The 13,708-nt window shown below is 36.0% G+C and overlaps 2 protein-coding genes across 3 annotated transcripts; both read right to left on the bottom strand.

Moving 5' to 3' along the window:
* LOC18603605 (AMSH-like ubiquitin thioesterase 3) lies at nt 5,413-11,091 on the bottom strand. Of its 2 annotated transcripts, XR_001927691.1 has the most exons (15): nt 10,796-11,091; nt 10,409-10,473; nt 10,250-10,325; nt 9,954-10,157; nt 9,705-9,781; nt 9,223-9,322; nt 9,059-9,105; nt 8,585-8,915; nt 8,418-8,507; nt 8,240-8,302; nt 8,010-8,084; nt 7,204-7,266; nt 7,004-7,056; nt 5,859-6,409; nt 5,413-5,719 (listed from the first exon to the last, which is right to left on the bottom strand). XR_001927691.1 is itself a non-coding variant. In XM_007035675.2 (14 exons), exons 1-14 carry the CDS (start codon nt 10,892-10,894, stop codon nt 6,235-6,237), a joined length of 1,518 nt encoding a protein of 505 aa, XP_007035737.2. In that variant the 5' UTR covers nt 10,895-11,091; the 3' UTR covers nt 5,838-6,234. The 2 variants fall into 2 exon arrangements, 1 of the variants encoding a protein (XP_007035737.2); XM_007035675.2 differs by lacking the exon at nt 5,413-5,719 and having other exon boundaries at nt 5,838-6,409.
* On the bottom strand, nt 11,690-13,667 carry LOC18603606 (protein trichome birefringence-like 4). The gene is made up of 5 exons (XM_007035676.2): nt 13,118-13,667; nt 12,824-13,001; nt 12,509-12,696; nt 12,283-12,441; nt 11,690-12,205 (listed from the first exon to the last, which is right to left on the bottom strand). The coding sequence occupies exons 1-5, from the start codon at nt 13,636-13,638 to the stop codon at nt 11,890-11,892; spliced, it is 1,362 nt and encodes a 453-aa protein (XP_007035738.1). The 5' UTR covers nt 13,639-13,667; the 3' UTR covers nt 11,690-11,889.

A 13,708-nucleotide genomic window follows, 5' to 3' on the forward strand; every position in this document is an offset into this window, starting at 1 on the left:
AACCCCTTTAATTCAACTTGAAGTTCGTGGTAGTCCGTATTAAATTAAGTAATTCAAATTTTCACCGAACATATGATGTAAAATTATAAATATATATATATATATATATATAATTTATAAATTTTATTTGCACCTCGTTACATAATTGTTCTCTTTTTACCCACACAGAAAATGTAACAATCAATGTTATGGAGAGAAGAAAGAGATAAACATATGGTTGGGGGATTACAGATAAAATTTTCTCAAAATCATGAGAATAAATTTGCTGCCCTAGTCGACGGATGAATATGTTCAAGATCATACGTAGATAACAGTACAGGTTGGGACTTTTACATGTGTGCCCAAAGTCAGTAAGTAAACCCCACTTCTTTTTTTCCTTATTTAAGGCTTAGTTTTTATTGGTCCGAAATTGTCCATTAACGGCCAGTACTGTCACGCTACACTAATGTTCACCAACTTTTCTGGCTATATACTCTGGTTAAACCTCCAAGCTCTTGTTCGTCCATTTATGCATTTATCAAAATAACAAAAAAAAAAAAGGTCCATTTATACGTAAAATCTCAATTTTTACTAATCAATACCATGTAATTAAACGGCCCTTATGTTTTTTTTTTTTGAAACATCTTGCTATCAATCATGGCTCATTTGTATAGTAAAGACATCACATATGGCTTCTAATTACAGTTGTTTATTGGTATTTGTTTGTCTTGTTTTGGTTTGCTTCTTGGGGTTCATTTCTTCCTCTTTATAACAGAATTTACCTACTTTCTTTAGTTCGATAAATTGAGTTGTCCAAAGAGAAAGACATAGCCTCAATAGTGGTACTGCAAATATATATACTTGCATGCATCAGATTTTCCTCTATGAATATCTCCCCGTCATGGCATGGCGCGATTGTTCTCCTCTCCTCGGGTTTAGACATGGAATTTAGAGACTCTTTGGGATTAAAAAAAAAGGTGGTAAATTAATAATATGTTTTTTACTATACCATATATACCGACAAATTTTAACTAACTTTTTATTATATTCTCGAAATATCAATATCAAATCACCGTATAAATATATATCAATTATATAGATTAAATAGTACATACAAAAACTAAATTTAACTTAAATCTATCAATAAATATTCTCGAAACTAATATATCCTATCAGTACCAAATCTCAAACATTTCACTTCTAATAGTCAAAACTTGGGGCACGAACCAATTGGTAAATTAATAAATCTTCTCTAAACTTAAATAAACAAATTGATTAGATAATTCAGATCAGACTCTTTCTCTCTCTGTGTCTCTCTCTCTTGCTTTCTCTTTATCTCAGGTTGGGTGGATGCCAACTTGTTTTTATCTTTTAAACCACTTAAAATTTAAACTTCCATTTCGCTAAACTTCTGGCCTACAAGAAGTGATTACATCCCTAGCAGTACGTACTATTTCTTTTTATCATTCCATAGGAAGACGCAGTTTAACGATGATCAACAGTGTGTTTCGAGGTCACTTTTTCTAGTGCTTTGTCCGACTTCGGAGAAGCAAAAAAAAAAAAAAAATCCTGAGACTCAGCAATAGGCCAACTCTGACAAGGACATCACAACCCCGAATTGATTTTTGACATACTGCTTTTAATTTTTCTCCACCAAAATGAATAAGATTTAATTTACTTAAGAAAGCATATTACTAGCATACTTAAGGAACAAACTAAAGGTAGATGTCAGAAAATAATGGTACTGTAACTTTTTTATTATTTTTTTAAAATCATTATTAAATGGAGATAGATATTACACATAATAAAACAAACAGAGAAGAGCTGTGCTTCAACAATCTTGTCGATGTTCTTGCTTTAATGGGACATGTTATTTCCTACCATGGTAGTATTAGATAAAATCACATCTAGAAAAAGATATATGATCATTGTAGAATATCCTTTGAAATTTGGTATCCAAATCCTGAAATTTGGAAGACACAACTTTCTACTCTAGGTGTTACGGTCCATACTAACTCTTGTAAGGTATTGTCCACTTTAACTCGTTGGTTTCACGGTTTTGTTATACAAAAAGAAAGGTGATGTGAATCTTTATATTCTTAGTATCACTCTAGTACATAGTTGATGTGAAATTTATAGCTCCCCTCCTTAGGACCATGGCATCTTCCCTTAGTCCTCACTGGGAGTTTCTCTCTTCGATGTGAGACATTATGGATCAACTCACTGGAAACATCATCTCAACGATGTAAAATTCATGTCTACGCGAAAACCCCACTTCAACAAGGGTCCACTGTTCTCAATAGCACATTACTAGTCTGCTCTGACACCAATTGTTACGGTCCACACCAACCCCACCAATTGTCACGGTCCACACCAACCCTTGTAAGGTATTGTTCGTTTTGGCCTGCTGGCCTTACGATTTTATCCCACAAAAGAGACCTCACAAGCTAAAAGTGGTGTGAACCGTTATATTCATAGTATCACTCTAATACATAACTAATATGGGATTTATGGCTCCCATTTCTGGGACCATGGCATCCTCTCTTACTTTTAGTTGGAAATTTTTCTTCGATGTGAGACTTTGTGGCTCAACCTGCTAAAAGCATTATCTTGACAATTTGGAATTCACATCTACGCGAGGACCATGACATCTTCCCTCACTTCAATAAGGGCCTACTATCCTCAGTGGCACATCGCTAGTACTCAAAGTCCACTCTGATACCAATTGTCATGATCCACACCAACCCATGTGAGATATTGTTCGCTTTGGCCCATTGACCTCACAATTTTGTCCCACAAAAAGTGCCTCACAAGTTAAAAGTTGTATGAATTCTTATGTTTCTAATATCACTCTAGGACTATAACACCCCTTTTTATATCTCGACGATGTGGGATTCACGTCCACGCGAGGACTGTGACATCCTCCTCTACTTCAACAAGGGCCCACTGTCCTCAGTAGCATATAGCTAGCACTCAAAGTTTGCTCTAATAACAATTGTCACGGTCCATACTAACCTTTCTGATGTATTATCCGCTTTGGCCCGTTGGCCTCGCAGTTTTGTCCCACAAAAGGCACTTCACAAGTTGAAGGTGGTGTCAACCCTTATATTCTCAATATCACTTTAATACATAATTGATGTGGAATTCATAGCTCCCCTCTCTAGAACCCTGGCATCCTCCCTTACTTTCGGCTAGGAGTTTCTCTTCGATGTGAGACTTTATGGCTCAACCCGGTGGGAGCATTATCTCGACGATGTGGGATTCACGTTTACGTGAGGACCCTAACATCTTCCCTCACTTCGATAAGGGCCCACTGTCATCAATGACACATCGCTAGTACTCAGAATTCACTTTGAAACCAACTGTCATGTCCACAACAACCTCTATGAGGTATTGTCCGATTTAGCCCGCTGGCCTCACAGTTTTGTCCCATAAAAAGAACCTTACAAGAAGTTAAAGATAATGTAAACCCTTATATTCACAGTATCACTCTAGTATATAGTTAATGTAGAATTCATGGCTCTCCTCTCTAATACCATAGTGTGAACTTCTTAGTATCACTTTAGTACATAGTTGATGTAGGATTCATCTCTCCCCTCTTTAGGACCACAACATCCTCCCTTACTTCCCGTTAAGAGTTTCTTTTTGATATGAAACTTTATGGCTCAACTCGCTAAAAGCATTATTTCAAAGATGTGAGATTCACGTCCATGTGAGGACCATGACATCCTCCCCTACTTCAACAATGGTCCACTGTCCTTAGTGGCACATCACTAGTGTTTAAAGTCCGCTCTTATATCAATTGTCACGATCCATAACAACCCTTGTGAGGTATTGTCCATTTTGATCTACTAGCCTCACGATTTTGTCCCACAAAAAATGCCTCACAAGTTAAAGGTGGTGTAAACCCTTATATTCTCAATATCACATTAGTACATAGCTGATGTAAGATTCATGGCTCCCCTCTCTAAGACCATAGCATCCTTATTTACTCTCCACTAAGAGTTTCTCTTCGATGTGAGACTTTATGTGTGTGTGTGTGTTTGCATATATATATATATATATATAGCTATATGTTTTAAAGATGGGGAAACAAGCCTTTAACAAAGTTTTTAATTCAACAATCAGCCTTGCAAGCTTGTGTGATGCGTTAGGCCAAGAATGTCCATTATTTGACTTATGGAATGAAACGTTTTAACTTGATAGTTTCATTAGCATGTTGTGTTGTTAAATATGCCAATCTGAAATATGTTTATGCATAAACATATGGTTTATGAATATATCGCTTAATGTCTTATCATGCTTTGCTAATGCATTGAAATTATATTGCTTTTTTTCTTAATATAATAGAGACACTCAAAAGTAGGCATGTTGTCACATCAGGTTATGTGACTCTTATGCACAAAGTTAGCTCTAGCTAGAGATATATCGAGAATGCCTACGGGCACATGTTTACATGGTAAGACCACGGGTTGATGTTTACGTGGTAAAACCACAAGTTTATATATTACGTGGTCGAGGCCACAGTTTAACATAGTTGGGTACACATATTACGTGAGAGACTACAGGTTTAAATCTTACTCGAGATTGATTACTTCTTGATTGGTTTTAATTTCAATCATGGCATGGTAATGATACTTGAAAATTGTTTTTACATGACAAGTGAAGTTGTACGTGTTGATTGGTGATTAAAAATATCACATTCTTATGTTTTAAGGTTGATTATCATATACCTGCCATGAGTTTACAACTAATAAGAGATTGAAGTTATAAAGATTTTAGCATGCTACACATAAAGTTTTTCACGTGTTGAGAGATTTCTTACTATGCATTTTAAGCTTGATTTGCTTAATACATGTGTTCGACTTAAATTGATATTTTCTAGACTTACAACACTTAGATTTCATTAATTTAATTGACCATATTTTTATTGATCTCTTCTTGATTTATAAATATTTCATACTTATATTTGTTTTCCTTCCTGCCCATTCACTGAGTTACGAAAGACTCATCCCAATTAATCGTCACCTACAGCAGATAAGTAATTAAATTGAAGGCAATTGTGACGAGAAAAATTTAACTTACTAAGTAGGTATTTGGCATCTCATAGCACTACCATATGTGTCACTCCGCTTTTAAAGGTCTTCGAGTTTATTATGTGTTTTGATTAAGCTTGTCTAAGTAAATTATGAAAAATGTACTCTAAGTACCAAGTTGTATTTTTATTATTATTGGGATGTAAGAACAAGAACGTTTCTAAGTATTTAAATATTTCTAAGTATTTACGTGTTAAATGATGTATAACAATTACTCAAATGTGATTCGTTAATCAAGTGTTATGACATTCATTACTACAATAATTAAAATTTTAAGACTAGTGACCGAATGTTCGAGAATTGCTAAGAAAAGTTTAAACTAAGATTGACTTGGGACTCAACGAACTTGCTCAAGAGACTTGGGCGTCGGTAACGATCGTAGAACAGTCATTACAGATCCGAGTGGATTCCTAGCTATAAAAGAAACCCACCAACTTCTTATCCGTACGGGAGAGAAATATTAATGAACCTAAGCAAAAACGAGTGCTACCCAAATGGCATGAAGATCTTTCCAGAGAAGTTACAGAAAATTCTGAGTACATTCATCATTGATACTGGCACTACCCACAGCATGGCAGGCAGGGCGAATGTTGATGAGTTATCAACGTCGGCAAACACCATCGGGAAAGAGAGTGCAATTAAACCTGATCACCGAAAAAATTTATAGCCTGCCTTCTTTTACCTTAAAGCCTATTTATTTTGCACAACTACCTGCAATCCAATTAAAAGATATATATGGCTTTTCCGCCATGATCAAAGGCGTGGGAAAAATCAGGCGCTTACCCGGACCTTTTCAGGTCACCCCGTTCAAAGTTTGCTGAGATCATGGCAGCAATGGTATCTGACACGGGTCGGGTGCATTTGATCTCCAACTAGAAGCTTAAAGGTGCTTCCTTCGATAATCTGTTATTTTCCTTTACAAAAAAAAAGGCCTTAATATACAGTACAAAGCAGGAAAGGAATGATGGGGAGGCAATTCTTACAATATGATTGGAAAAAAAGAAAATGAGTATGCTCTATTTGCACCATGATTCTCTTCAATAGAATTTACAGGATTGGTGTCAGCAAAACAGTTATTTTAACGCACACTTACATAATTCCTTCTGTGAAAAATTTTTCCCATCGATACTTCATCAGGGAGGGTTGAACACTTTGTATCTCACCGGAGATCGACAACATCAAACTTTATTTTGGGATTCATGAAGACATGAGAGCAATGCTCATATATTGGGCTTCCATCGGAAGGCTCCTCATGGGGATGGAATCCCCGTTGCTGACAATTACGAATAATGGACACACCGCCAGGATCAGACAGATGAAAGATACCATGTGGGCTGCAGTAGAATGCAACATTGGTTAACATGTAAAAAGTATGCAAAAGTATATATAACAGAGAATATCTGTTTTCATATAAGACGTGCCTACAAAATATTGATCATACGCAAAAGTGCTAAGATTTAACCTTCTTAGGTTTAATCATTTTCCAGTATCATTAGCTGAGCAGGTAAATTTATTCTTTAAGACACGGAAATAATCCCATCCGTTACCCATTTTGATCCACTAGGAAAAATGAAAATTAAAAGACAGAATATGTGTCTGCATACAGAGCAAAGAAGAACTTTTCTTTCACCCTTTGGTGAAAAAAATAAGTTTCCCCTTATTCAGCATGCAGAAAGATCTTTCTGCATCCCATTTTTATTTGGTAGATTGAATCCTCCCTATCATTAGTTTTCTGTATCTGTTGCTTAGAAGATGAACATTTAAAAATGTGAAGGTTCGAAATACTGATGCCTAGTTAGTAACTAAAACTTACCAGGTAGTGCAAGTAATAAGAAACAATTGTCTAACCATGATAGATTTGGTTTTTCTAGTATAAAATGGTGATTGGATTCAATATCATGATCATTGGGAGGAAAATGAGAATCTACCTGGATGTATCTGTCGGAGCCATAACAATTGCAATTGCTTCTGGTAACATAATCTAAAAAAACCCACCAGAAAAAATTTTGTCAGAGAAATGTATAATATGTAATCATATGTTGGAGGAGGCAGAAGAAAAGAATGATACATGCAGTGAGACTGGATCACTCTACAAGGACAATATATAGCAAGTACTTGATCTTTTTACCTGATATGAGTAATGAGTGTGTAGATCAACTGACGACATGAAACAAGTCTGAGTTGGGTGTGTCTGAAAATCAAAATAAATAGCATGTAAACGTATTTTAAGAGAAATCAGTTGCCTATAAAACCACACTAAGATTTTCAGCTATCAGCATTCAAGTTTCTGACAATCTAACGCATTGTCTGAAAACAAACTTCTAGTCAAAAACATAGTTTACTCAAACATAAATCCTTCTTCATGAAGATCAAGTGAAACAAGGCATATTTCAACACCACATAATATGAACCAGACAAAGAACAAACAAATATTAGATGAGATTGAATAGCAAAATTGTAAGTGAAAAAAATGACCCCAAAGAAGCGTGAATTTCACCAAACTAATAGTAAAAACAAGACGCTATTCAAAAGATTCTGCCATAATTAGTGCCAAGCTCAACAAAAAGATACAAGCAATGTCTTGGATACAAATTGCTACCATACTTCCAGGTAACCAACCAATTACACACTAGAAATTTTTTTACGTCTAAATCTGCATGTTACCCATGACAATTAAGTCAATCTCAAGCAACCAAGGGAAGCTTCATAAACCACAAAAAAACCAGTTGACTTCAAAATAACGTGTGTGTGTGTGTGATAATGGATTAATAGAGCAATGATAACAATTGTGAAACATAATGCATGAAAAAGGACTATGAGCTTTTGCCCACTCCTTACTCAAGTATAATGTATTCACCAACAAAAGAGCACATAGAGGAAAAGAAAACACAATCACACACATATCTATTGAAAACTGAAGGCTTCTGAACTTACATGAATCCACCCAAGGGGAAAAAGAGATAATTTGTCTTGAACTTCAAAAATTTCTTCTTCGTTTAATGTTGAACACTGAATAGAAAAAAAATGTATCATTGCACTAGTACCAAAGCACATGTATACAAGCAAATCGCCAGAATGAACCTTAAAGTGGTTATCTCTTTTCTATACAAGTAATGTTGGTTCACAGGATTATAAAAAATTAGATTAGAAGAATTATATCATACCGAATCTGAAGTCGACTCCTGCTTTGGGATTATAAGTGTGGTGATGTGAAAAACCCTGTTTTTCTACAGCCACACAAAATTAAAAGTATAAACAACCTCCTTTAGCAACTTTGAAACCCCTACTTCCTAATGCTCTCAAACAAAAAACTAATGAACTTCAAAAATATAGTTTTCTCACCAATGATCCAGCTAGAACACCACATGTTTCCAAATTTTTTTCTGTATTTGCCCGAGCCAATCGTAAGAAATCCTCCATCATATGTACTGGCTGCAAAATTAGTCAACAATTCGAATATAAATCAATGTAGAAGGCCAAAGTAACAAGAATTGATTCAGGAGACATACAACATGTAAATGTTGATACGAATTAGAGTTTGGCATTCCATCTTGAGAAGGCTTAGCTGGACCAGGTCTTGGATCAGCAACTTTTGATGGAGGAATTGGAGTGAAGTCCTGCTGCACTCGAGCGAGAACAGGAGGAGGAGAAGGTTGTCTGATACCAACAAACTGGAAAGGATCCTCCCTAGCTTCACTAATCAAAGGGTGACATGACTCTTCAGCAGGATGTAACCATCGACCATCATCTAAGGAGAGCACTGACTCCATAGCAGAACCAACCCCTCCTGGATCACCATCTTTTACAGCCAAAGCACCATATTGTCCAGCCTGATTGGGGCTATAAGAAATTGTGACACCATAAAGACAAATGTTAAAGCAGCCACATTGTAGCAACAGAAATTAGAAGTCTCAGCACATATTCTATCATTTAATATGCATGTCACTTTAAAGAAGAATGATTAGACTTTTTGGAAGTCCTACCCTGGCTTTTCAGCAGGTACCAAGTCCATACTGCTAGGATATTGAACCTGTATTACAGAGCAGAATCAATTATTTGATGCAGGCTTGCGGTTCAGCATGCAAAAAGGGATTATATAATGAATGGGGAAAGAAGAAACAGAGGAATATAACATACAGAGGTTTACCTTTATCTCTGCCCTTGGTCCAAGCCACTGGCCTCGAAGACCATCAGGGCCTAGAAATGAGTGTCTAGACAAAGTTTCTTTATTTGGAAAAGGTAGAGACCTGAACATATCCAGGAATGATTAGTGCATGTCAGCATTAGAGAAAAAGTTTTGAAATAATTCTTATTTTTTATACAACTTTCAAACTTCATGGTGAGGGGCTAGACAGACAAACACAAACAATTATGACATTGGGCAAATGCCAAAACAAATCAAGAAATGCTGTAAAACGGAAGTGTCACAAATGGATATTATGATGGCCATGCTTTTGATATCAATTAATCCCTTTCCTTCCGGTACCAGCTAAAAAATACATATTTTGACTTTTAATGAATCCCATCCACATAACTGCTAGTTCCATATTGCAAAGATGCTACTTAGGGGTTTCATGATTTGAATCATAAATGTTTCATTCATAAGAACAAAAAATGAATAACACTCACAACTTCTGGAATTGCTTGTCAATTAGATTACGATCATTGTTATACTTCCATGAAGATTGAACTGCCATGTTGGCAGGCTGCAGTCAAAAAAATTGAAAACAGAGTTAGAATATTGCACATTTTACTCAAAAACAGCAAGCAAAATAAGAAAACAAATTGACAACCATACATAAAGAAACAGGGGAAGGAGCAAACAAAAATTACATAATCACATCATGTTGCCTCCACCAATCATAAACAGCTTAGTACCTGCTCAATATCCAAGCTCATATTAGACCCATTATTGACAGAGGACCATTCCAAAGGTGACATCTTCTCTGAGCCATAGGAAGTTGTTTCATGGCCATCAAGTTCAAGCAATCGAGCCCCTGCATGAGATTTATTTAGTTCTTCAACTCTCCGGTGAACCTCAGGTTTCGAAGATTCAAGCTCATCGAGTACAGCTAAAAGTCTCTGCAATAAGAAACATTACAACCAAAATATCACCAAATACCATACGAGTGGACTCACAACATAGAGCAACCAGAACAACAACTAAACCTCACCTTCCTATACTGCGCCTTTTCTTTTGGAAGCAAAACCTGGTAATCTCGATGGAATGGTATTGTTTCCGACACCAAACTGACCCAAAATATAAATTCACAAATAAGCTTATGCAAATTAATTCAGTATAACGAATTCAATCAGCACTAAGCTTCCCTCACCTTGAATATCTAAGCAGTATTATGTACAAATCTACTATATTCTTTTCGTCTCGGTAAATGCTCGCCTGAAAATTTAAAATTACATAAAAGAACCAGTAAATATTACCTAAAACTTCTAGCCAAAGAAACACACTGAGAATTCGCAAGGCAATGTTACAAACTAAGCCAATAAGCACTTAAAATTACTTGCATTTTTCAAATATTAAGGTATTAATTAGGATAACCGAGCTAATCTAAGCATTAAAACCATGAATTCAGTACCAATTAAAACTTAAAAAAAAAATGCATGATTAAAACTTAGATTAAGCTAAAATTAAACATTAAACGATCATAAATTCGTAATCATTAAGAAAAGAGTAAGATTAGAAAGAGAATTCGACGGAGAACCTGTTTGAGGAGATTATCGGCGATTCGATAATAATAACGGAGAGGAATTCGATTATCGACTTCGACTCTACGAGCCATCGCATTCACGTCGATCTTCATCTCGTTCCTCTATGTGGTTTTCTTCTTCAAATTTTTAGTTTTACTTTTCCTTATTCTGGTTCGCCGATGAACCAACGTGTTCTTCCGAGTCCGATCGAAGATCGATAACTTGAACGTGCGAGCTAAGGAAACGAAATAGTAGAAAACACCGTCGTTTAAGGAAAATAATGGGAATTCTTTTTTGATTTTATGTCGGCATGGTGGAGGAGCTTTTATTTTATACGGTCGTTAAGACTAGAGATTTCTCTGTAACTGCCAATCATTTTATGACACGGCAATTTCTTTGTATGTTTTTTATTCTATTTAACAATTTTCTAGAAAGTTTTGAAAAACTATGTTCTAGGTAAATTGATGGTTTTTTAATGAAAAAGGAAAACTCCCTCTATTTGTAGATATTTCAAAATAAAATATTTTTTAGGGACATAATTCTCTTTATATATATATATATAAAATAAATATATATAATAAATATATTTTCACTATTTTTTATTTTTTTATACTAAAAACTATTAAAGATTTATATTATAAAAATTTTTACATTTTAGTACAAAATATATCAAAGTTAAAATTTTTATTTTAATTTTCATGAAAGTCAAAGGGAGTCAAACATTTTAAGTCGAATAGAATATTGCTAATTTTGAATTATTTAGCAGGTGCATTTTTTTTTTTTTGAAAAGTATTTAATAGGTGCATATTATTTAGTATAATTCAATGTGAATTTTCGAAAAATTTTAATTGTATCATGAAAAATGCAAACGATAATAACATAAATTCCTTCTTTATATCCTTCATTTTCTTTACCCTCACCTTTTCTGTTGATATTCCTAACACAGCTAAATGGTAAAATTTTGGTACAAAATCATAGCATTCATTCACTTGAAAATGTTCTAATCAATTCCAAAATGAGTATAGCAACACTGAATTACACTTGAGAACCATAATGCCAATCAACTAGAACTTCATCAATGAGGTAGGCTTGGTGTTTATTTGCTAGGTCAATGGCCTGATATCAGCAGGGTGGCATAGAGAAGCTCATTCCAGGAATCTGGAACACCTGGGAGGCACCAGTGGCTGCAATCTTGGATCATGCTGGGGTTCCTCGGGATCTCTGCTGGTCGATAAATCGAAGGATGCCCATCTTTTCTGTAGGCTGTCATCTTGGTGATGTTGAGATAAAACACTGGTGTTTTCATTCCTGCTATTACAGATTCCAGGATGTTCATCATCCATGGATATGGTGCAGGGCTTGCCTCGTTTGCTATAGGTTCTGTTTCACCGTCACAGTGCCCACCAGTATCCCACTGCCCTTTCCTGATATATGCCAATTAGTATGCTCTTTAGGGGTGAGAAATCGCATTGCAGAAAGCCATTTTGTTTTCTTTTCTTACCTGAAGTGAGAAGCTGAGTATCCCACGAAGAAGACCCTGGTGCGGTTCCTATCAATGTTAACATCAACCCATTTTGCCCATGTCCTCAATGCCTTTGCAAATGCTTCTTTTACTTCCAATCTGCTGTAGACATGGCTTCCTTCCTGGAAGTAATTTTTGCTGCAATCAACACCAATGCCTATCAGAAACCAAACTATGAATGATGAAAAATGGCAGCAGATTTTACCCTTTGTTAGTTTTCTGGTGAGTCCACCAATGACCAGTGTTGAAGACAATTATATCAGCATCACTGTACTTGGAACCCTGAATGATGTCAAGTCTCAGTGTCTCTCTTCGGGTCCCAATTTTATCAGAGATTTTCCATTCTTGGACAAGGAAGGGTGATTTGACGAAGTCTATTGAGCACTTGTAATCCTGCATCATTTCAGCAAACAAGATAGCAAATTCCTTAATACCCAGCAAAAAAAATCAGGACAAAGAAATAAACAGCAAAAGGAGTTTTCCATCTATCACAATTGCAAAGATTGATGATTCCACTCACTTTGAATCTGAAAGAATATAAGCCTTGAGTCCTGAAAACTTCAAAGATTCTTCTCCTGTCTTTCGATGATTCTCTCAATGCACAGACCAGTGACTCCCACATGTTCCTATTCAAAGAATCTCCCACAAAAACCAGTCTCTTACCTCGTAACATTTTCAGCATTTTCCTCCCATCAAACCTACACAATTTCAACGACCAACAAGAACAAACACATTACAGAGACTAGGAACAAAGAAATGAAGCGATCAAGTAAGTTTTATGTACAAATCTTGGATAGAGGTCTTCGTTTTAGACCTTGGGATTTGACAATCAAAAGGCTTCCACCGGTATCTAAGGTAACTGAAATCTACCCGGCCATTCTTGTAGCAGTTAAAAGAATCATCAATGTAGGGACAAGACCCTGGTTGGTAAACAGGGTCAGAATCATCCAACACCCAATTCCCATTGAAGATATCACAAGAACCAAGGTCTTTTATCACATATCTTCCATCTTTTACCGAATTCCCAGGAGCTCTTTCGACCGTGGTAACCGAAGAAAGAGTACAGTTACTTCGCAGGTCAGAGACGAGACAAGTATTGGAAGAAGAAACGGGGGAGAAGGAAGAAAAGTAGTTCGCAGCACGGCGAAGGCGGGCGGCCATTGCTGAGGCTAATGCGGTTGGTGAACGCTCGGTGAGTGATGTTGAAACAAAGAAGACTGAAAGAAGAAGCAAGGAAATGTAGAAAATGTGGGTTCTTGATCGAGAGAGAAGGCATGATGAGGCGGTTCTTGAAAGTTGAACCAAAGTAGAGATCGTGTTCTTGAAAGATGCCATTAAGCAGTAACGAGAAGTGGACTAGCACGGTAAAATAGAGAAATGTTTTGGCTCATTTTAGTGGGAAAGG

This window comes from Theobroma cacao, chromosome 4, assembly GCF_000208745.1.
Source record: "Theobroma cacao cultivar B97-61/B2 chromosome 4, Criollo_cocoa_genome_V2, whole genome shotgun sequence".
NCBI lineage: Eukaryota > Viridiplantae > Streptophyta > Magnoliopsida > Malvales > Malvaceae > Theobroma > Theobroma cacao.